Below are 25,814 nucleotides of genomic sequence, written 5' to 3'. Positions count from 1 at the left end.
TTGAAGATGACGACTGTGCCTTTCCCAATGACTGAACTCTTGGTTGATCATGTTGGTGTCTTCAAGATTTTTGTGAGCTTGACCCTTTAGCTCCAAAATTTCTTCAAGCCTCTTGTCCAAGTCAGTCTAATGCTGAGAAAGATAAATTTCTACTCAGAAGGTAAATTTCAACTCCTTCTTGCAAGTCTCCAACTGGTCTTGCAGTTTCTTGAGCTGATCTTGGAAGGTAATCTCTGTCTTGCTGACTTTGTACTGTGCTTCGGTGAGTTGCTTCTTCTTAGCAGAAAGGCTTTCATAAGTGTTAATACCTCAGGATTGGCATTAATTTTAGAAAACAAATAATGTAATCACCTCTGTTGTTTTAATATGTTGGGTTGAAGAAATTCAACATCTGGACCAACATGTCATGTACGATGTCACGACGTCAGGTCTGTGACATCGCACATGTGTAGGAAACTGAATTAATTAATTCAGTATATGTTCTGGGATCAGCAAGGATATCTGGTGAATATCCTAACTCCCAGGTGGAGGTCTTGAAGACTAAATCAGAAGATATATAGGCTCAAAATATGGAGATATATATGGAGAGAGTTTAGGAACTTGAAGACCTTGTTTGTAGCAGAATTTTTCTGCTGAAGTTGCAACAGCAAAGAACAAGTCTGCTGCAACTTTCTGAAGGCCCAAATCCAGTTGGGTGATTAGGTTATAAATAGCTGATTGTAATCTAGTTTTTGGAAGCCTCTTAGAATGAATTTTTAAGGGTGTGTGTAAGGTAAACCTCCCAATCTGGGGGAAGGTTACCATGTGTTCCTCAGTGGTAAACCTGAGAGTGTTTGTTACTCAAAGCCTGTAGGCAAGAGTGATTATGTTCTTGAATGAAGCTGTGAAGCAAGTTCAAGGTGTTTGCACATTACATTGTATTTGTAGTGATAGGAATGGAAACTGGAGGTTTCTATCTAGGAGTTCCTAGGTATAGATTGCATTGGGTAGGGATTAAGTGATGAGTTGTAAACGGGGGAGTTTAACTCTGAATTGATACTACTAATAGTGGATCTTCTTCCTGGCTTGGTAGCCCCCAGATGTAGGTCATGTTGGACTGAACTGGGTTAACAATTTCCTGTGTTTGTTTACCTACTGCATGTTATAATCATGTCTGCCATAATTCAGGTTGTGTTACAGTCTGCCAATCAAGTTAATAACAAACCTGATACATAGCCTTCTGTTGGAATGTCAATCAGAATGTTTTGACATTCATCAACAACAGCACATACTGTTTAATAAGCTGATGAATTCAGTTCAGTATGTAGTGAAGTCTGGTTTTAAAAAGCATATCAGACCTGGCCAAAAGAGCAGTTGGAAATTGTCAAACTGGATGTCTTGACAGTTCTTCCAGTAAGCTGATACTGAAGTTGAGACTGGTTGGTCTTTTACAGTACAGCAAATTTAGCAGTCTGTGTTCAGGAACTAAACAGACTGAGCATATGGTTCTGGGCTTGGATGTCAGACGGAATATTGTGACATTCATTCCTGTCAGCATATGCTATATTGTTGGATGGTTAGTTTTTCTGTTTCAGGATTTTTCTCAGGCTATTCTTCAGGAATCCACCAGCTGATCTAAAATCTAGGAAACTAACAACTAAGCTACAATTAATGAACCTAACAAATAATCTATTTGTTAGCTCCTTAATAAGTGGAGATTAGTTTAACTTGTTACAACCTTTAATCTAGGAAATACAAGTACATGACCAACAAACTGGAACAATGTAACAGATGATGTCCAAAACAGGATTAAGACATCGTGCTGATAACTGTGTAGGAAAACAACAGTAGTGAATGATATGGTGCACATAACTAAGTGTTCCTCCATTCTAGGATGACTTAGAAGGAGAGGATGTGACACTGTGAAAGGGTGCACATTAGTACAGAGTGTAATAACTGTCTTGCTGTATTAGGTACAATGTTAGATCAGATGTCATGACTTGAAGTAGAACATCTGAATACTGACTACACCAGAATTTCAATTGGTATCAGAGCAGGCATCCTGTTCTGTCTCTGGATGAGATCCATGGGTGATACTTTCTGGTAGCTGGCAAGGAGTTATGTTAGTACTGATGTTGGAACCTGTGTAAGGTTCTGTAATTCCCTGAATGGTCCCTTGAAGTAGGTGGATGGACTGTTCATGACAGGAATGGTGTGTACCTGTCTCTGGAGGTTGGCAATAGGCCTGTGTGTGGGACAGCTGTGCCAGTACTAAATCACATTCAAACCTGGTATGGTCTTGGAGGCCAATCTGGTGAAGTGTGTGGTCATAGGTTGAGTTGTATTATGATTTCCGCTGCATAATACCTGGCAAAACTCAAACTCTGATGTAGTTTCCCCTCATGTGGATGAAAGGCTGCTGTGTTCAAGATCTCATCATAATCTACTGAAGATGTCAAAGATACGTGAGTCTCCTCAAGTCCACTCGTCATGACGTTCTCACTTCAGGATGGTAAGAGTCACTTAATCACTGATTCTCTTACTCTCTTGAGTAGTGTATATGAAGACCTTGAAGACCTGCAAGGAAGGTTTGTTCCAAGGAGGTGGAACCAATGTTCTATGTGATGTTAGAACATGTTGTTCAACAAGTATGCAGCTACTGGTTGAAGAGCAGATGTTTTAGGGTTCAAACAAAGGGATAATTCTGTTTGGAACCTACTCCTGACCTGGAAGAGGAGACATCTGTGTGTGCTAAGTTGACAAACGCAGGGTCAACTGGGTGTGTGCTCAAGAAGGTCATCCCTAGAAGTTGAGCTGGTTGAGATGTGACATTGTGCAATCTCCTGCTGTTTGGCATATCCCTGCAAGTTGATCAGGATTGGATAGTTGTTCCCTGAAGTACTATGGTGTGTTGGAAGACAAGTCTCCTGGATGTTAGCAGTCAATAATGGGGTAACCTGATTGTGATATCATTTAAGGGGGCTGGAACCATGAATCTTGTTATTCAAACACCACGTTCAGAAGTGGCAGTTCTTACTAGGAGTGCGAATATGAAGATTCATAGGTTGGTTGAGGTAATATGCTCTGGCAATGCATATCTACCATTGACTGGTGTTGTTTGTCTCACTAGTACTTATGGTCAGCTGAAGTCTGATTGGTCTGATTGGAGGAGTTAGTTGCCACTGGTAGGGATAGTGTATGTCATGTTGAGACATATGTGTACAATGCATGGATATTGGTGTGGAGTATCCATGATTGTTAAGTTGAGGGGGAGTCTTGGTTAACCTCCTCAAGTCTGGTCAGCCTAGGGTCTGGTTGGCTGTTGACCTGTGTCACATGGGTTCTGGTGGTTGTGTGTCACATTTGCAAGGAAGAATTCATCTCTCTCATTCCTAAGAGTGAATTTAATCTGGGAAGACTTTCAAAATTGTCTAGGTGCTTGCAAGCAGAAGATGTTGACACAAGAAGAGTATTTTCAAAGTATTCTTATGGTGGAAGTATCTGAAGGGATGATTGGGAAAGGATTTAAGATCAATGTCTACTTGTGCCAAGTGCAAGTGTTTAATTGATTATCCTTGGAGCTCAAGACAACTGATGTTCTTAAAGATGTTGGAACATCTCTTCTCCAAGACCCTGTGCAGAATCACAGGAAGGACAGTACACTGGGGTATGATCTATCTCCTTGGTGGCAGCAAAAGCACATGATCTCTGAAAAGGTTTCCTGGTAAGAAACATGTTCAGCCTTGGTGTGTACAAGAAGAAGAAGGCATCATAGTCTTGATGGTGGTTACTTGGATCAGTTTATTTCTGATCTAGGTAAGGAAGTGCATTGGCTAATGCACACTGTGGAGTCAAGAACAAGTGACAGCATTCTTGACATCATGGAAACAGCCTTGCCTTAGGATGTGGAATCCTTGGTAAAGCTGAAGGGTTAGTGTCTAACTGGTCCTTCTGAAGACTCATACATCAGAGTGTCTGATGTCTTTGGAGAAGAAGCAGGGATTCATCAAGGTGTGAGCTTGGATGACTTAACTGCAAACTTGCAGGATGGAGGTTGTTTACTCAAACTTGGTTCCACAATCAAGTCTATGAGAACATTGAACTCTTGTTCTGTGAAGGGAGGAAGTTCTTTCAAGTGGCAGAAGAAGGAGCTGAATTCAACAGCTGGATGTCAAAACACAATGTTGTGACATTTGGTTCAACATCAGATTCTTAGTTGATGAAGTGGCACATCAACTTAAGATAGAAGGGTCTGCAGGGTGGTAGATTGGACACTTCAAAAGGCTTGAAGTTCAAATTTCACCTGGAAGGTCAGAATATCTTTGGGAGAAGTCTGATACACGTGGAGAGGTCAAAAAGCAGCATTTGACCTGTTCATATGAGAATTCATGAAGGAGGTAATCAACCAGTGGCATTTGGTCTATCTCAGAAGTGAGTTCGAAGAATCAAGGTAATCAACACAAGGCAGCTGATTAGTCTTGAGGAAAGTCTGAGACAAATTACTTTTGAGCAGAAAAGTATTAAGTTGAAGACAAAAGGAGGTGTTCTCTATTCATCTCTTGGAGCTTGTGGTAGAAGTTCTGAGCTATCTATGGAAGACTGTCTCTGGTAGTGGGATGAGAGTGTATATATCCCAACGTATGTCTGGGATCCTCTGGCCCAAGCTGAGGACTCAGTAATATCTGAAGTCTATCAGATAGTGCTCCTTGTGATGCTGTGAAGGAAGTCCCAGCTGATGTTAAAACATCTTGTGAAGTGATCTTCTGTTCTGGTTAGAAGAGAAATTGACACAGAGTGTGGATGTGTTCAGCCAAGAGGGTTGGACAGAGGGTGCGCTCTTGAAGACATGAAGATGCGTCTTATGTTTTCCTTTCATCAAGTGGTCTGGAATCTCTTTGAATCAGGAAGTAGGTGAAGGTCCAACCTTGGGATGTTGGATATGATCATGTGTGACCTCCAAGAGAGTAGGTTGTCCATGACAGGGGGAGTTGTGCCTTTGTGTTGCAAGCAATCACCAAGCTTGTGGTCTATGTGCTCTCAGATGACTAGGTAGTTATCAGGATGCTGTGATGTATGTCAAGGCTGAGTGAGCAGAAGAATGTCTGACCGGATGTCATGACATTGCCCTGGACATTGCTGTTAATTCCTTCTGAATTATAAAGTCATTAGGAATTATAAGGGTGATGTGGCTAAGTCTGATAAACCAGAATAAGCCTGTTGGCTACAGCTGTGTGGTACAGGGGGAGTAACCATCAACTGAAGTGTGAAAAGTTGGCTGTAGCAGTGCTAGGTGTCAAGTATCTACTGGAGGTATGACAGAGGTCTTGTTGAATACTGGCTGAATGCAGGAATGTTAAGACATCGCGTGCAACGTGTCCGACTGCATATATGGAATGGTCTTCATGCACTGGAACGGCTGTTTTGGAAAAGAAACAGTCAAGAGCTATAAAAGGTATTCAAAGATAGTCTGAGATTTTGTTGGTGATTCTCTTACTGTTTCTCAGCAAAAATAAATGCATCTTGACCAAGCATTTATTTCTACCGGAAATTCCTAGGCACGGGCTGGACTATTTAAAGGATGCAATAGCCCTCTTCCTCTTACAAGAAAAACACTCCATTCTCAGAATCATGGGGTATGTTAAGGTTTGGGCAAGCTGCGCCTGGATCTGGTTTTGTGAGGGCTTCCTTTACAAATGTTTAGCTAAAAAGGGGGAGAGAAATATCCTGGGGATGAGAATGTACCAGAAGAAAGCCAACTGTGGATGTGGCAGCAAACAGAAGTTGGCATCAGGCACAAAATCCACCAACTGGGGTTTCCACTTGTGTCTTGTGATCTGAGTTAAGAAGACAGTTGTGCCTTGTGATCTGAGTTACATTGTCTATGTACTCAGCATTACATATTCTTCTGGAAGCTCTCCGGTTGAGGGGAAGGGTTCTGGTACAACTGAGTATTGTCCCTCCTCTTCCTCATGTACACCAACATTGGTGTTCATGGTGGGGGAGATAATAACAGAGGATTATTTGTTTTAGCTAAAATTTGCCAAAGGGGGAGATTGTTAATACCTCAGGATTGGCATTAATTTTAGAAAACAAATAATGTAATCACCTCTGTTGTTTTAATATGTTGGGTTGAAGAAATTCAACATCTGGACCAACATGTCATGTACGATGTCACGACGTCAGGTCTGTGACATCGCACATGTGTAGGAAACTGAATTAATTAATTCAGTATATGTTCTGGGATCAGCAAGGATATCTGGTGAATATCCTAACTCCCAGGTGGAGGTCTTGAAGACTAAATCAGAAGATATATAGGCTCAAAATATGGAGATATATATGGAGAGAGTTTAGGAACTTGAAGACCTTGTTTGTAGCAGAATTTTTCTGCTGAAGTTGCAACAGCAAAGAACAAGTCTGGTGCAACTTTCTGAAGGCCCAAATCCAGTTGGGTGATTAGGTTATAAATAGCTGATTGTAATCTAGTTTTTGGAAGCCTCTTAGAATGAATTTTTAAGGGTGTGTGTAAGGTAAACCTCCCAATCTGTGGGAAGGTTACCATGTGTTTCTCAGTGGTAAACCTGAGACTGTTTGTTACTCAAAGCCTGTAGGCAAGAGTGATTATGTTCTTGAATGAAGCTGTGAAGCAAGTTCAAGGTGTTTGCACATTACATTGTATTTGTAGTGATAGGAATGGAAACTGGAGGTTTCTATCTAGGAGTTCCTAGGTATAGATTGCATTGGGTAGGGATTAAGTGATGAGTTGTAAACGGGGGAGTTTAACTCTGAATTGATACTACTAATAGTGGATCTTCTTCCTGGCTTGGTAGCCCCCAGATGTAGGTCATGTTGGACTGAACTGGGTTAACAATTTCCTGTGTTTGTTTACCTACTGCATGTTATAATCATGTCTGCCATAATTCAGGTTGTGTTACAGTCTGCCAATCAAGTTAATAACAAACCTGATACATAGCCTTCTGTTGGAATGTCAATCAGAATGTTTTGACATTCATCAACAACAGCACATACTGTTTAATAAGCTGATGAATTCAGTTCAGTATGTAGTGAAGTCTGGTTTTAAAAAGCATATCAGACCTGGCCAAAAGAGCAGTGTGAAATTGTCAAACTGGATGTCTTGACAGTTCTTCCAGTAAGCTGATACTGAAGTTGAGACTGGTTGGTCTTTTACAGTACAACAAATTTAGCAGTCTGTGTTCAGGAACTAAACAGACTGAGCATATGGTTCTGGGCTTGGATGTCAGACGGAATATTGTGACATTCATTCCTGTCAGCATATGCTATATTGTTGGATGGTTAGTTTTTCTGTTTCAGGATTTTTCTCAGGCTATTCTTCAGGAATCCACCAGCTGATCTAAAATCTAGGAAACTAACAACTAAGCTACAATTAATGAACCTAACAAATAATCTATTTGTTAGCTCCTTAATAAGTGGAGATTAGTTTAACTTGTTACAACCTTTAATCTAGGAAATACAAGTACATGACCAACAAACTGGAACAATGTAACAGATGATGTCCAAAACAGGATTAAGACATCGTGCTGATAACTGTGTAGGAAAACAACAGTAGTGAATGATATGGTGCACATAACTAAGTGTTCCTCCATTCTAGGATGACTTAGAAGGAGAGGATGTGACACTGTGAAAGGGTGCACATTAGTACAGAGTGTAATAACTGTCTTGTTGTATTAGGTACAATGTTAGATCAGATGTCATGACTTGAAGTAGAACATCTGAATACTGACTACACCAGAATTTCAATAAGTACCCTTAAAAGTTTCACCTATTTTCCTCCTTTTGTACTATTCTTCCCGAATATCTTTGGCGGTCTTGGATGCTCGTTCCTTTTTCTAGCTAAGGTTGAGCTTCAAGTTCTCTCTATCCAAGGTAAGTTTACCAATGTCAGATCGAAGATCAGTATTCTCCTTTTCCAATACTCTGATAGTGTCCTTGAGTTCGTCAACCTCTAAAATAGGAATAACAATAGGCTCAATAAGTTTGATGGTCATGGATGGCTCAGGTGGAAATGGCAACAGAAATTCTCCGACCCTCTCCTTAACCCACTATGCGTAGGCTTCCTTCGTAATGCAAATCTTCTTTCCCAACTCGGACCTTCCTTGGCGATGGATTTCTCCCCATGCTCTGATAATCCTCTTATGAAACTTTGAGTTGTCAACCCCTACATACAAAACAAACTCCTCTAACTACTCAGAATCTGGCTTGTCCAACATTCGGTATCCCAACTGACGTAGCGCCAATCTCAGATTATAGTTAATTCCACCCTTTGTACCTAAGAGGGGAACATTGGGGAAATTACCATAATTCAGGTTGATCTTGATGTTCGTAGCTTTTAGAATACCAGGAAATATCTTCAGTTATAAGAGACATGATCCTTTGAGACTGTTTAAGATTTCTTTTGTTGTCGACGAAAGGACCATTGCTGGATAGATGCAAAATAAACCATCTATATAGCAGTAGGATACAACACATGATGGTTCCTTTCCTCTTCTGATTCCTTACGTGGATAGAATAATAAGTATAAACAAGAAGAGTAGGAACGAGATTCTTATCCATGAAGAGATAGATAGAAGCCAAATCCACAAAGTCTTCCATATTCGAGAACAACACAATCCCATATGTGATGTAAGAAAAAACAGTGTTGAAGGCACTCCAACTTTCAGCTTCAGCAAAGGTAATAACCTTGTCAACCAGAAACTTCAAGGAAAAACCATGGGTCCCACCCTTAGGTTTAAGGTTAAGTTCCACTTCTTTCTTCCCCATGTGAAGGACTTCAGCTAGATGTTGAGACTTAGGAATCTCCTTTGCACGGACAAACAGAACCTCATCCTGAATCTCAATCCCCAAAATGTGTAAACACTCATCCAAAGTTGGAGGCAACTGATAATATTGGAATGTGAAGCATCTCAACAGAGGGTCATAGAATTGTAACAGAGTGTGAACAACTATTGTATTGACTCCGGTGTTAAGAATACTTAGGAGATTACCGTAGGTCCTTTTGAAATTCTCTTTATCGTCAAGAACCAAGCGAGCTCCCAATCCTCTCATATTTTTCAACGGAGGTTCCACAAACTTGTAGCTACAAATGCTTCTTCAGACATAATCCATTCTCTACTAATCACTCAAACAAAGACTTGTCGCTTGAAGTCCCTAGAAATATACATGCAAAAAATAATTTCAAAATGATGTAATGGTATGCAAGCATCATGGATTCAACAATTCAGTATAATATGGAGATTCTGGATAATCCGGCCATATCACACAATTTAAGATCAAAGTTCGACATGATCTAGAAAATTTGGGTAACCTGTCCATATAGGATCAAAAGTCTGGTATGATATAGGAAATTTGGATAACATGTCCATGTAACATGACCTGTCCATGTAACTCAGTAAAGGATCAAAGGTCCGACGTATATAAGAGATCAATGGTATGAAATGTCTTGGTTTCCTGCAGAAAAAACCCAATAGCCCCTCTCACAGGTGTGTACTACTCCTCAAAGGTGGTCCCTAAAAGGTCTGCCAAAGTCATTGACTCAAATGAAAATACCCTGTCTTAGCAAATTCTCGCAGGACAAAAGTACTTCCAAGTAAATCTAGTCTGGGTGTGGCTCACGTGACAACCCAACGCGCAAAATGCAGGCTGACACAACTATCCACGAGTCTATCCCGTGTGTATACTCAAGCTCAGGTGTAGAGTTTCTCTCATATAGTATCACCCCATCCCAACAGATAATATGATAGATAATATCCAGAATACAACATCATATGAATATTTAAAGTAGTAAAGCAATGTAATAAGCAACATAAAGAAAGCGAGTAAAGCGATAAAGATAAACACCTAAAACACGCAAAGAAAGCAAACAAAACAAGGCTCGACTTGGTTAGGAAAACCCGCATCCCCAGCAGATTCTCCAACTGAAGCTACGTGAAATATACCTGAGCGTATCACACGATCAAAGATACAATAGAGTCGCCATCGAACTTTATTTATTCCCAAAGGAAAGGGAAAATATCTATAAAACTCGGTGGAAGATATGCAACGGGAAGGTATTAGCACTCCTCACATCCATGGTACTCCATGGGAACCGTTTTGAATGTTCTTTGCAAGAATGAGTGTTACTATCTAAGGATTACTCATGAAAGGGTGAAGGAATGATAAACAGGGGTAAAAAAGAAGGTAATAAATAAATGTGAGAAAAGGAAAGTAATATATAATTATGCTCACCAAGGATTTAGGCCATTATGCCTATGTATCCTCTTTCGTGCAATGAGGAAATCATAGCTCCGTAGTTCGTGGAACTAAGGCGGATGCGTTAGTTGTTTTTAATGAATAATATAAACATTCGCGTTCTACTATCAACTTGCTTGTATGCTCGAGCATGAGAGTCTTAAGCATCTATTTGTTTGCGATAGAATTGACGAACTAGAATCATACTCTAGTAGTTAAACATTTCTTGCTCGAGCATGAGAGGCTTATGTGTCGTTCACGATGGAACGGAAGTAACACGTCTTTTCTGAAAAGGTTTAAAACTGAAGATGAAGCCCAAAGGAAAAGCTGAGTTTGATGAGGTGAGTTTGCTTTTATTCTGAAAAGAGAGTCATGATTTGAATCGTACTAAAGTCTATGCATGGAGGTGAATACAGTGAGAAATTGGGTCATTCATCGCGCACTCAAAGATATTCCGAATGAGGATAGGAATTCTCCACTCTCACCCCTTCTCCATTGCTTAAGGCTCGTAGCATACAATTCTAATCGTATTGTTAATTGTTTTATGAGTTTATCCACAAAATGGTTTTAGTTTTACTGAGAGAGAAATAAAAAGGGAAGAGAAGAAACCCTAAAAGGTTGAAGTATGATCTTCAGTCTACATACCATATTTGTATAGAAAGACTTGTCAATTATTTGATTTAAATTGCACTAAAGTCTATGAATAGAGGTGAATATAGTGAGCAACTGGGTCATTCGTCACGTACCCAAAGATATTCAGAATGGGGATAGGAATTCTCCATTCTCATCCCTTCTCTATTACTTATGACTCATGATGTGCAATTTTCATCATAACTGATGAATGTTGAAGTTGAATTTCCTTGCATATCCCTGTGATGAAGGTTTGTCTTTGAAGAAAGAAGAGACTTGGCGATCCCTTGAATCAAGTTGTGCTAAGGTCTATGAATAGAGGTGAATACAGTGAGCAACTGGGTCATTCGTCTCGTACCCAAAGATATTCAGAATGAGGATAGGAATTCTACACTCTCACTCCTTCTCTATTGTTTAAGTCTCATGGCACACAACTTGGCTCATGATTAACAAGTTTTGAATACACCTTTGTTGTGCTTGAGTAGTAGTTCAGTCTGTCTTGTACTGATTTGAATTGAATGAAGCCTTGAATATTCATCTTTGAATTTCGAAGTCTTGTACAACTCTTGAAATCCAGTATCCAGTACATCTTGAACACAAGGGACTTTCCTTATTAAGTGATCAAGGGTCTTTTCATAACTTGAATAGACTTGGGGAAATGAGCACAGTCAAAGGATTTAATTGATCAAAGCGAACTTTGACCAATTGAATCAATCGTGGAGAAAAAAGTTGAGAATTTATACACAAAGAAGATAAAGACCTGAATACCCTAAGGATCACTCAAATTAACAACTAAATTTAATTTTGAACACCTAGAACTAAGGGAACATTTCATGTTATTGGTACAATCTAATCAAAAAGATCAACAAGGTTCTTGCAAGAAAGCAATTGATTAAATATTGAGTACAAACCTAAGAGATTCATGAAAAAAAATTAATCCACTCATTAAAACCCTAATCAACTAGAATTAACATTCAACCATGAAAGAATTAAAAATCACACAAATCAAGTAAGCAACAATTATCACATGCAATTAACAATCTAAACCTAATCATGTAAACTAGGTTAAATCATATTTTCTAATCATTTTCAATTAGTCAATAATTAATCCACATAGTTTATTCTAACTAAGTCAATTAATCATGTTAAAACTAGTTAAAACTATCAATTAATTCCTATATCAATTCAGGAACAATTATATTTAAAAAGGTAGAAATAATAAGAGAAGCAAAAATTAAAATTAAAATGCCACAAGAAAACTCAAACAGAGGGGTAGGAAATAGAAAAGAGGTGTAATTAGCAATAGGCCCAAGCAAAGGGTCCAAATTAAAATCAGCTAAAGCAATAGGGGTGCAATGGCTGGGGAGGTGCAGTTAGCGTGAAATGTGGGCCAAAAGGCCCAAGGTCACCAAGCAATGCTAAAGAATGAAAAGGTTGAGTGGAATATTCAGCAAGTAACGTGTCTCATGGATCGCGTACGCCAAACACGTTATTCACGTGTTGAAAAAAAATGTAGATGTCATACGGTGAACTGACTTTGTGTGTTTTTGCTTTGGAAAGCAAATGTCGCGGATAGCAAGAGTCGCCACTGACTTTTCTTTTATCCAAGAAGGAAAGGTGGAAAAGAATAGGAAAGACCTTAATTAGATTTTGGGTTCGGGAGGTACATTATACAAAGGGAAGGTGTTAGCACCCTTTGTATCCATGGTTATCCATGGGCTCTTAATTGCTTGATCACTTATGTTATTTTTCTTGTCCGAAAAAGTGTTTGTGAACTGCTTAGAAAATGTTTTTAAAAAAAAGAGTTTAACTTTGTAATGATTCTTGTATGAATGTATACAAAGTGTTCATCTCGTTTAATTTTGAAAGCGGTTTAGAAAAATATAACTGGGCAATGATTCTAGTACGAATGTATACCAAGTGGTGATTTTCTAATAGATGTTTTGAAAAGTGTGAGGTGTGAAAAGTATTTTAAAATTGTGAGTCAGCATTTAAGAGTTATACCTACCCAAGGTCTTTATGGGCATTTCCTATCCTTATGAGGGTAAAACTGTCCTTGCTATTGAGAAGCAAGTAGTTTTATCCTTTGGATGTAAAAGGGACATCGTAGGGTCATCGATTGGTCATTGAAGGCAACATTTGTAAGGATACCTTAGCATTCGAAGGGACGATCATCATTTAACCGTAGGCTACAACGAAGGGTCATCAAGGGACAAAATCGTATATCCGTAGGCAACAGCCGAGGGACTATGATTTATCTTATAGGGACATGATGATTTAACCGAAGGGTCTTTGCTAAGTGTATCCCCACATTCGCGGGACATGACCGTAATACCGTAAGGCAACAAAGAGAGGGCCAAGATCACATATCCAAAGGCAATATTTTATAATCAATTAGGTAATTAGGATGAATCTCCACAAGGGTATCCCACAAATAAAGTGGAATACCAAGCAAGCTACCTTTTCCGGGGATATGTGAACCCTTACAAAATTCAGCAAACAGGTCAGAATACCAAATGGGGTGCAATCAAGAGTTGCACCAAACAAAGGAATCACAACAGTAATGGTGTCAGGTAAACAATGCATGGTTAGAATAAAACATGTCAGATGAGCAAAGATCAAAACAGCAAAAAATCAGCGACTGTCATGTTCGCTGCTGCCTCGCCTAGCGAAGGCTTAGCGAGCACTCTCTACATGTTCGCTTAGCGATGTGCTAGCGAACAACTGCGGGTTCTGGGTTTGATGACAGCACGATTTCAGAAACTCCACACCCTATGGCATCCATTACAGCAATTACATGGTTAAACATTCAAGATATTATTTTGCACATTCATATATACTTAAACCCACATGCAAAGCCTAAGATACGTTTAGAAATTTAATCATAATGTCACATGTAAATTGGGAACATAAAACGGTAGTGGTAATGCAAACCTGTTTGCAATTGAATTGCAATGTTGAATTGGCAGATCACTCTTAGGGTTGGTGCTGAATTCAGTTGGGCGGAGGTAACCTTTGTGCAGATGAGTTTACTTCAGGGTTTCCTTTAGGGTTGCTCTGAATTCTCTCCGTCAGCCTCCAGGGTTTGCTCGGTTGCTTTTGTTAGGGTTTCCTTGCTAGGGTTTCTGTCCGTCTTCCTCCTCTTTTTTTCTTGATCTGATCCCCTTTTCTGAATGAGGTCTTTGGTATTTATAATAATTTTTGTGACCTGATGGGCTCAGAATGAAGCCCAAAACTTCTGATATTCGCAAGCTTCGCTAGGCGAGTGGTGTAGCGAAGGATTCGCTAGGCGAAGGATTCGCTAGGCGAAGGATTTTGCTCGCCTAGCGAGCAAGCCAGTTTAAGTTATTTTCTGGATTTGGCCACCTGTGTGCTGGGTCTTTGTTCCTTTAAGATCAATGCCTTGAAAAATGTCTTGCAAGATTAACGGGCAAATTTTGGGGTATGACAGCTGCCCCTGTTCAATATTCTTTAACCGAGAGAGTTAGAATGGTATGTACGCCATTCGTGGTCTGGAGGTGGAAGATTATTGAACACTTAGAATGCCCCAAAAATTTGCACTTGTTAATTAGTCTTGATGGAGATGGGCTTAAAGATGCCATCCAGGAAGTTTGATGATGAGAGCTTCGGAGTGCGTCGTACATCAGACCAATTTGAAGACATGGGTGCCACACCGGGTCGTACGCTAGACCGTATAGTGAGTCATTTATTAGGCGATATTAGGGTGAGCTGAACCTGATGAGATAAGGATCCGAATGAGTCATACACTGCTGGGGATAAAGGATCAGAATGGATCATATGCTAGATCGTATTTGAATAGTAGAATGAGTTGTCCATTAGGGGGGTGACTTCACTGGGGATGAAAGACCAGAATGGATCGTACGCTAGATCGTATTTGAGTTGCAGACTGAGCCGTCCATTAGGCTGTATCTGAGGATGAAAGGGTAGTCATACGCTAGACCACGTTTCAGAATGTACCGTACGCTAGGTAGTATCTGAGGAATAAAGATCAGAATGGATCGTACGCTAGATCGTATCTGAGTGGCAGAATGAGCCGTCCATTAGGCTGTATCTGATGATAAGGGATAGTCATACGCTAGACTACATTTCAGAATGTACCATATGCTAGGTAGTATCTAAGGAATAAAGATCAGAATGGATCGTACGCTAGATCGTATCTGAGTGGCAGAATGAGCCGTCCATTAGGCTGTATCTGATGATAAGCGATAGTCATACGCTAGACTACATTTCAGAATGTACCGTACGCTAGGTAGTATCTGAGGAATAAAGATTAGAATGGATCGTACGCTAGATCGTATCTGAGTGGCAGAATGAGTCGTTCGTTAGGCTGTATCTGGAGAAGTAAAGGTCAGAATGGATCGTACGCTAGATCGTATCTGAGTAGCAGAATGAGCCGTTCGTTAGGCTGTATCTGGAGAAGTAAAGGTCAGAATGGATCGTACGCTAGATCGTATCTGAGTAGCAGAATGAGCCGTTCGTTAGGCTGTATCTGGAGAAGTAAAGGTCAGAATGGATCGTACGCTAGATCGTATCTGAGTAGCAGAATGAGCCGTCCATCAGGCTGTATCTGAGATAAAAGGGGTAGTCATACGCTAGACTACACTTCAGAATGTACCGTATGCTAGGTAGTATCTGAGGGGATGAACATCCAAATGGGTCGTACGCTAGACCGTATTGGAACAGTTGAAGGAACCATACGTTAGGCTGAATCAGAATGAACCGTACGTTAGGCTATATCTGATAATATTTGTATATGTTGTACTTGCGATAAATGTCTGGGATGGGCTTAAAGATGCCACCACTAGGAGGATATCAGCGTGCTTATCTGAATGAATACTCATATGGATTATATCTGAAAGATGTATTTGAATTTTGAATGTAATCGATAAAGATGTCTGAATGGATCTTTATTTTGACTGTATCAGGAGGATAATTAACCTGAAAAATAAAGTTAGCTTCATGCCATGTCATGATGCATGAGATGTTTTATGCTTTCGAAAATAAATGCGAACATTGTATGCATGCGTATGCTGTGAAATGATGTAATGAATGAATTATGCGTCTGAAAAGTTTTTTCAGGGGAAAATAAATCCCACTATTCTGGTCGGAGATACTTGTATTGATGACCCTTTCTTAGCTGGGGATACTTGATTTCTGTCTGACGGTAGAAATATTCAACAGAGCCTGGCTGGGGATGGAAGAGATGATCAGTCTGTCGGGTGATACCCATTTCTTCTGGGGAATAACTGGTTTTGCTGGGGAACAGGATTTGTAACCGGACTTGTTGGAACGCATGGTTAGACCTTCTCCTCGATCCTGAAGTCTTTTAGTAACTGCTATTGCTATTTCATGCATGTATTTTTGATAAACATCGATCATATTCAAATGCATATATTGATTCAAACTAAATCAATGGACGTTTACGCAAACAAAACAGAGGAAGTAAAACAAAAGCATTTTTTTTGGAAGTAAAATTGTATTGATTTTGAAAGAGGGCCTATAAACAGGCAATACAAGGAGACAGAAATCCTAGTAAGAGGAAATTGTCAAGAAAACAAAGAGAAAGTTATGCCGAAAAAGTCCTATTGATTTTAATTCCACTACTGTCATTATGTCTTCAAGCCTCTCATCTCCTGCTGTCGGATAGAAGTGATTGGCTTGTTCAGTCCCTTTGACTTGGGTGAAGCTGACCGAGAACGGGACATAGTCATACGCTTTAATCCCTAATTTTTGCCTGGGCCGCCTTTCCAGGTTTTCAGTCCACCAGGATACCCTTTTTTGCCCAAGCCGCCTTTTCAGGTTTTCGACTTGCCGGGTGTACGTTTTTATATGTTAATCCCTAATTTTTTTCCCGAACCCTTTTGGTTCGCCGGGATGCCCTTACTTTTGCCTAGATACGTCGACCTAGCGGGTCTCTTTTATGCGTAGTATCTTTTAACTATGTCTGCGTTCACGGGATGTGGGAAGTCTTCACCATCCATTGTAGCAAGCATCATGGCTCCACCAGAGAATACCTTCTTAACTACAAATGGCCCTTCGTATGTGGGAGTCCATTTGCCTCTGGGATCACCTTATGGTAGAATGATACGCTTGATCACCAAGTCGCCAATTTGATACACCTGTCTCTTGACTCTTTTATTAAATGCCTGGGTCATGTGCTTCTGATATATCTGCCCATGACAAACAGCCGCAAGTCTCTTTTCATCAATCAAATTTATCTGATCGAGTCGAGTCTGAATTCATTCATCTTCCTCTAAGCCTGCATCTTTCATAATTCTTAGAGAGGGAATCTGAACTTCCACTGGTAAGACGGCTTCCATTCCGTAGACTAAAGAGAAAGGAGTTGCCCCTGTCGAGGTGCGCACTGAAGTGCGATAACCATGAAGAGCAAATGGTAACATCTCATGTCAGTCTTTGTATGTTACTGTCATCTTTTGTATAATCTTCTTGATATTCTTATTAGCAGCTTCTACGGCACCATTCATCTTTGGCCGGTACGGAGAAGAGTTATGGTGTTTTATTTTGAACTGCGTGCAGAGTTCAGTAATCATCTTGTTGTTCAAATTAGTACCATTATCAGTGATAACTCTTTCGGGGATGCCATACCGACAAATAAGACTATTCTTGATGAACCGTGCCACCATATTCTTGGTGACAGAAGCAAATGAGGCTGCCTCTACCCACTTTGTAAAATAATCAATAGCAACAAGAATGAAACGATGCCCATTAGAAGCATTAGGTTTAATCTCTCCAATCATATCAATGCCCCACATTGCAAAGGGCCAAGGGGCTGTCAACGTGTTTAATGGAGCAGGAGGCACATGTACTTTATCCGCATAGATCTGGCACTTGTGACAAGTTCTGGAGTGATGGTGGCAATCAGCTTCCATGGTAGACCAATAATACCCTGATCTCAGGATCTTTTTGGCCATCGTATGTCCGCTAGAATGAGTCCCAAAAATATCGTCATGCATGTCTTCCATAATCTTTTATGCTTCCTTTTTGTCCACACAGCGAAGCAAAGTCGAATCATGATTACGCTTGTATAATACAACATTACTCAAAAAGAATTTAGCGGAGAACTTCCTCAGAAATTTTCTGTCATTGATGGATGCCCCTTCAGGGTATTCCTGAGTTTCTAAATATCTTTTTACTTCGTAGAACCAAGGTTTCTCTTCTACTTCATCAGTATTCAGTTCATAACAATATGCTAGTTCATCTAATCGTGCAATGGTGATCATGGGAGCTTCATCATCCCATCCGACTCTGAACATAGATGACATGGTAGCCAATGCGTCTGCCAACTGATTCTCTTCTCGTGGAATATGTTCGAATGTAATCTCTTCAAAGCATGGGATTAATGTCAACACCCGCTCTCGATAAGGGATGAGATTCGGATGTTTAGTGTCCCATTCTCCTTTGATCTGACTGATTACTAATGCTGAGTCTCCGTACACTCTCAAAAACTTGATTCTTATGTCTATAGCAGCTCTGAGTCCCAAAATACATGCTTCATACTCAGCCATATTATTGGTACAATCAAAACATAGTCTAGCAGTGAAAGGCGTATGGCAACCCTTGGGGGAAATGATTACAACACCAACACCATTGCCCAATGCATTAGAAGATCCATCAAAAACCATAGTCCATCGGGATCCCAGTTCGGGTCCTTCATCCGGTCCAGGTTCTTCATAATCAGTAACAAGCATGACATCCTCATCTGGGAACTCAAAATTCATAGATTGGTAATCATCAACTGCTTGATGAGCCAAATGATCGGCTAACACGCTTCCTTTGATTGCTTTCTGAGTAGTGTATTGGACATCATACTCTGTTAAAATCATCTGCCATCTTGCTATTCTTCCGGAGAGGACAGGTTTCTCAAATATATATTTAATAGGATCCATCTTAGAAATCAATAAAGTGGTATGATTCAACATATACTGTCTTAGTCGGCGAGCAGCCCAAGCCAAAGCACAACAAGTTTTCTCAAGCAGTGAGTATCTTGTTTCACAGTCGGTAAACTTTTTGCTAAGGTAGTATATGGCGTGCTCTTTTCGACCAGACTCGTCATGTTGCCCCAACACACACCCCCTTGAACTTTCTAACACGGTCAAATACATGATTAGAGGTCTTCCTTCAACTGGGGGAATCAAAATCGGACGTTCTTGGAGATACTTCTTGATTTTGTCAAAAGCTTCTTGACATTCATCATTCCATATCATCTCTTGATTCTTTCTCAGTAATTTGAAGATGGGTTTGCAGGTAGCAGTCAAATGGGAGATAAATCGGGCAATGTAATTCAAACGTCCCAAGAAACCTCTGACTTCTTTATCTGTACGAGGAACTGGAATATCTTGAATAGCTCTCACCTTAGCCGGGTCAACCTCAATTCCTTTACTACTGACAACAAAGCCCAAGAGTTTACCGGATCTTACTCCAAAGGTGCATTTGTTCGGGTTCAATCTCAACTTGTATTTCTTCAACCTCTCAAACAGTTTGTATAAATGATCGAGATGTTCTTCTTCAGTATGAGATCTGGCTATCATGTCATCCACATATACCTCTATTTCATGATGGATCATATCATGGAACAAAACCACCATAGCACGTTGGTATGTTGCCCCTGCATTTTTTAGACCGAATGGCATTACTTTGTAACAGAAAGTGCCCCATTGCGTCACAAACGTAGTTTTCTCCATGTCCTCAGGTGCCATCTTAATCTGGTTATAACTTGAGAATCCATCCATGAATGAGAATACCTTGTGTTAAGCGGTGTTATCTACCAAAACATCAATGTGCGGAAGCGGAAAGTCATCTTTGGGACTCGCTTTATTCAAATCTCTATAATCTACACGCATTCGCACCTTACCATCCTTCTTTGGCACTGGTACCACATTAGCAACCCATTGAGGATAAGAAGTAACAGCCAGAAAACCTGCATCAAATTGTTTCATAACCTCGGCTTTTATTTTCTCAGACATTTCAGGACGCATGCGACGAACCTTTTGCTTAACAGGACGACAATCTTCCTTCATCGGCAAACGATGCACTACTATATCAGTATCCAATCCTGGCATGTCTTCATAAGACCAAGCAAAAATCTCTATATAGTCATGTAACATCTGAATCAATCTTTCTTTGACACTGTTTTTCAAGCCTGCTCCTATTTTGACTTCTTTCTTGTCTACTTCGGTACCCAGATTTACAGTCTCAATTGATTCCTCATGCGGCTGTATAGTCTTTCCCTCTTGCAGTAACAGTCTGGCAAGCTCTCCAGGTACTTCACAATCTTCCTCACTTCCATCCTCGGCTTGGTAGATCGGATTTTCAAAGTCATAATGAACAGTAGCAGAATTATTATCAATAGGATCCAGAGTGGGTATGGATCTGCAATTTGTTACGTGAGTGTGTGTAAGAAAACATAGCTTGTTTAAAAGATGACAGGAAAGATAAAGAGCGCAATATTTGAATGCAAAAAAAGTCCATTGATTTATTGAATGTGAATATGCTTATGAAAATGACAAGACCCTTAACGAATTAGCTATTGTGCCCCGGGCATAGACACAATGCTTTAAGAAGTTCAATTAAAAATTTGCAACACTAAAATAGCAATAACAATTACTCCTGACTAAAGGAAATCGAGATAGTGTCTTCAGCCTTCCAATTATTGAGTCCGTCACAGATTGTTGGGAAAATCCAGCTACCCAGGTCGCAATCGCTATCAGCATCTTCTACAGCATTAATCTGATCTTTGACTATGTTTTCAGAGCTAAACCCCAGGCCAAATCTATCAGACTTGTACGGTACATTGATCAGTTGACCCCAGCCAGTACTGTCGCATCGCGCGAAAAACCGGCGGGAAAACAAGAACAACAGAGCCGCCACCGTGCGTTATTTATCCCAAAAGAGGGAAAGGAAACGCTCAGAGTAAACCTAGGAAAGAACATGGTCTCGCGACCAAAGAGAATGGGTTCGGGAGTCGGTTATGCGAAGGGAAGGTATTAGCACCCCTACGCATCCGTAGTACTCTACGGGATCCACGCACAAAAGGAAGGATAAATTGGTTGCTAAAACACTGCTCAAACACTCGCACACACTGGCTGAAAGAAACGCAAGAAACTGACTGAAACTGACTCGGCAGGATGTCGCATCCTGGGCCTACTTAGTCTATCAGGCATAGACATCAGAGTCGAAGTAGTTCGGACTGGGGAGACGACACATGCTCGCTAGGATGTCGCATCCTATGCATACGTATCTCCTCGGACGAAGGAGAATCAGAGCATTCGTAGCTCGGCTAACACGCACACAAACAAAACACAGGCAAAGGCAAACGTGGAGCCTGAATGCCAATCACTGGACTTATATCAACATCCGAACCAAAACACACACAAAGAGGCAAACGTGGAGCCTGAATGCCAATAGCTGGGCTTACATCAGCATCCGAACCAAACACACGCACACTGGAACCTAACTGCCACTCGATGGACTTACATCAGCTTCCAAGCACACAACAACACAACAAGTTGATAGGGAGTCGGGGACTCGAGCCTATAACTGTCAAGCACACACTCAAACAGACAGACAACAAATTGCTAAGGAGTCAGGCACTCGAGCCTAGCAACTGTCAAACAACTCACACAAAAAAGAAAAAGGGCGCCCGGAGAGATCAGCTCAATCTCCTGCCTACATACTTCATTTGGTGTGAAGATCAGGGCGATGTAGTTCCCCTACGCAGGGATAAAGGACTATCCTAACCAGATAACAGAGGGAGACACAACTAGGGAGACTACGACTCGAGCCTAGATGTTATCATGCAAAATCATCCCTAAGTTAAGGTTTCTAGCTAACTGGCACAGGGAGCCAGACTATCCTAATCATGACTTGCACAGGAAGCAAGCCACACACACACTTAACTTGCACAGGAAGCAAGCCAAGCAAAACCTAACTTGCACAGGAAGCAAGTCTAAACTAATCCTAGCTTGCACAGGAAGCAAGTCAAACAATCCTAACTTGCACAGGAAGCAAGTCAAACAATCCTAACTTGCACAGGAAGCAAGTCAAACAATCCTAACTTGCACAGGAAGCAAGTCAAACAATCCTAACTTGCGCAGGAAGCAAGTCAAACAATCCTAACTTGCACAGGAAGCAAGTCAAACAATCCTACAAGCACAGATAGCACACACTATACACAAGCAAGTGTCTCAAACAAGGGTTAGGTTTTAGTCGAGGGGTCATATCAACCTCAACAAACAAACCTCTGGAACTGGGTGAATGCGCTCTTAACCTTGCCATTGAGGGACTAAGGTGAAGCAGATGAAAGGTGAGTGAAGATGAGACTTCACAGCTCTTATCCCTGGCCTGGGAGAGCTTAAGACAAGAATGTGTGGGTTCAGAAAGTGGGAACCTTTCTACACATTTAAAACTGACTCAACTGTGCAATTGCACAAGATCTTGGGTTTTTATCTGTAATGCATCAACACAGTGGTGTGAGCAAAGCAGATGACACACTGAATAGTGGGGGATAGATTGCATATCCCTACCTTCCACCAATTGCCTCTTCACTTAGGAGGACTTTGACTCTATGCAAGGACAAAAGTAAACAGTCACAAACATTGCCTCTTAAGGAGGACTTCAGACAGTTGCCTGGCCAAGTAACAGGCCAGGTCTTCCAGACTACATGAAGTAAAAGAGATTATACCTCAAGCAAGTTGCTAAAAAGCAAAGCAAATCAAGTTCAGAGAACTTAAGCAACTAAAGTACCTGAAAAAAGTCAAAACAATCAGCAAACAGTTCAAAAGTTTAAATCAAAAGGAATTGGTAAACAGTCAACACAGATGGTCAACTGTGCAAGGCACAAGACTCAAACACATGAGTCAAACCTACAAAACAAAGGTTAGCATATGGTAAACAATCAAGTTCAAACAAGTTTGAATGATCTTTGAGGCATTGGTGCTTAACCTGAAACAAGAACTCAATTGTAAGCTCAAAAGACCACTAGGACTAGCCTAGGGTCAAGGATGAAAGAAAAAGTCATAACAGCAAAGAAAAGTCAACCAAAGTCAAGGTCAAATATTTAGTAAGCAATCACAATTGGGCCCACATTCAAATCATGCATTATTATCATTTCATGAACATTTGAAGTCAAAGTAAGGCAAATGAAAGCACAAAAAAGTCAACAGAATGACTTGCATCAAAAGTCAACCCAAACAATCTCAAAAATCATCAAATAAATCACATTCAATCCTAACATCTAGCATGGCAAGCATGTCAAATTTCATGGCATTTGGATGAGAGGAAGGCAGTCAATGAAAATCAAGAAGTCAAACCAAATTTAAGCATGCACAATGAAGGTCAACAAACATGGGTCAACTTTTAGAAAATCATATCAGATTGAAAACAGGTGAGAAATGAATGAGATTAACACCAATGCAAAGCTCAAGATGTCTAGTTATCACATATGAAATTTCATGGTCATACAATATGGTATGAGAATTTCCCAAAGGATTTGGCAACATGTATCACATAAAGTCAACATTTGACTAGGCAGGGAAGAAAAATCTCAAATAAATGGAAAGCAGCACAATTAATTTCCAGAAAATTCACACATGAACTAGACATGTAAGGGAGGGATCATGCAAAATTTGGGGTCATTTGGATGTAAGGAAGCATGCCATTGAAAATCAAGAAAATGCATATCATTAGTGTGACATCAAATGCAACACCTAACTTCAAAAAATCAAAGCTCACACACCACATATGATAAATGCACAAACTTTACATGGAAACAAAGGTGAATGAGTCTAGTTTTACCACAAAAAATTTCAGAACCAATGGATGCAACATGAGTATTTCACAAAAGGATTGGCAATATGTATCAATTTTGTCACATTTCACAAACCCTAGAACCAATTAATATCCAATGATCAGAAAAAATATTAAAAATAATGATAAAAAACTAGACATTTTCATGAGTATGATGCAAAAATTCCCACAATTTTTGGAGTTGAAATGAATTAAATATGAATTATGGAAGTTGATGAACATTTTGGATTAAACATGAACAAATAGGATGAAGGAATGGTCAAACAAGGGTTGACCAGTGGCAATGCTGTAAATACGCACTCCACTTATCAAAGTGCTGCGTTTTGGCCACAGAAACCAAATAATTTGATTGGTTGGATTTCAATAGAACAGTACACACGCAGGAAATTCAAACCAACCAACCAATCCAAGTTCAAGTTCTGGGCAGGCTAGGGTTTTTGCAGCAACATCATGTGTTCATGATCATAAAACAAGTTTCAAGCAAAATTACACAATAGCATGGCATTGGTGTTCAGACAACAACATTCAGCAACAACCAAACACAATTTCGCATGAACTTCCTGGACAGGCTTTAGGGTTTAAATCACATTGTCAGGGTTTTAGCAGCATACAGCATGGATCATACATCTTCATGCAATCAATTAAAAACGAAATCTAACAACAGCACATAAACAGCAGGGCATTGGCACAGTAGGCTCATGCAACAACATACAAACAATAAAATCCAAACATGATTCATGTAAATTCTGGATATGCTAGGGTTTAACACAACAGGGTACATTCATCATCAACAATCCATCATGAACGAAATTCCCAGAAAATAAAATCGAGCATGGCAATAGCATCTACCAACAATAAGCATCACATATCCAGCAATCAAAAACATTAAAACAAGCTCACATAAGAGAAATCGAGGGAAACAATTTGAACGTGAAAATGTAAATTCAGATTTCTCACACATCTCTTAATCATTTTAAGCAAGGCATAGTTTAATAGAACCAGCATTCAAAGACCTTCATTAAACATGGCATAGCTTAGTGAATGATGAGATTCGAAATACTTACCAAATCTGCAGAACTGAGCTGATTTGTGATTGCTTGAACTCCAATGGTTGAAACAGGGGTTCTTTATGCTTCCAAATGATGAATAAATGAGGAATTTTGGCTTGCAACACAGCAATTCAATTCTGAATCCATTATGCCATGGGAGGTGCTTGAAGATGACAGTTGCAAGAGTGTGCTTACAGCTGAGTTTTGATGCCTCAAATCTCTTCAAAGTGATGGCCTGGTGATGGTTCAGTGAAGGGAGGCTCGAGTCTTTGCAGGTTTTGAGCAAAAAGAAACTATGTGCAACAATGCAAGAATGAGAGAGTATGAGTTTTCTGCTGTTTTTAGGTTGTGGCTGCAGCTGGTTTCATGTGACAGGAAATGTTGTCAAGCCAGGCTTAGTTCATTGAGTGTTTGGACAGCTTTTGTAAAATGCAAGTAAGCAAGGTCATTTTTAGAATGAGTGTGAATCCATGAAGCTCTGTTGGTTTGGCTGCTAGTTCCTCATGACAGGAAAATGAAGTTTGATTCTTGTTACAAGCAAGGCCAGGGTTTGTTCATTGGAAGTTTGGACAGTTTAGGTAAATGCAAGTAAGATGATCTTTTTTTGAAAATGAATGAAGTTCTACTGGTTTTGTGCTGCAATTGGTGTTACTCATGACAGGAAAATGATGGTGAAAAACAATGCAAGGCTTAAGTCTTTTGTGAGCTTTTGTTGACTGTTTTGGAAAATGGCCAAGAGTGAGAGGTTTTTGTTTAGCATGAGTGAATTAACCAAGTTTTCTTGCCCTTGGATGTTGGCTGCCAGCAGTGTTATCTTGACAGAAAAATGCCATACCTCTGCTGTTGGATGTTGCCTTTTTTTGAGTTTTGACAGCCTCTTTGCAAAATGGCCAAAAGTGATTTTTTGTATGAATGAATTTCTGTTGGTTTTGCCTGCTATTACTGACTTCTCATGACAGAAAATCATGGACAATTCTGCTGCCTTTGTGGTACAAGGCATGGCTCATGGATTTGTGGGATGTGGTTTGGTGAAACTTGTACTTTCTT

At 40.1% G+C, this 25,814-nt stretch overlaps 1 protein-coding gene across 1 annotated transcript; it reads right to left on the bottom strand.

Annotated features, from left to right (window-relative positions):
* Positions 1-8,307: 8,307 nt before the first annotated feature.
* On the bottom strand, positions 8,308-9,060 carry LOC127095851 (uncharacterized). Its single transcript, XM_051034483.1, has one exon. It carries the CDS (start codon positions 9,058-9,060, stop codon positions 8,308-8,310), a length of 753 nt encoding a protein of 250 aa, XP_050890440.1.
* Positions 9,061-25,814: the final 16,754 nt, after the last annotated feature.

The sequence above is a fragment of the Lathyrus oleraceus genome, chromosome 6, assembly GCF_024323335.1.
Source record: "Lathyrus oleraceus cultivar Zhongwan6 chromosome 6, CAAS_Psat_ZW6_1.0, whole genome shotgun sequence".
Classification (NCBI taxonomy): Eukaryota; Viridiplantae; Streptophyta; class Magnoliopsida; order Fabales; family Fabaceae; genus Lathyrus; species Lathyrus oleraceus.
Note: the sequence above shows the minus strand (reverse complement) of the source record. Positions and strands in the feature narration are given on the sequence as shown.

Coding starts and splice junctions, on each gene's coding strand:
- LOC127095851 (XM_051034483.1), bottom strand. CDS start 9,060: ATGAGAGGATTGGGAGCTCGCTTGGTTCTTGACGATAAAGAGAATTTC.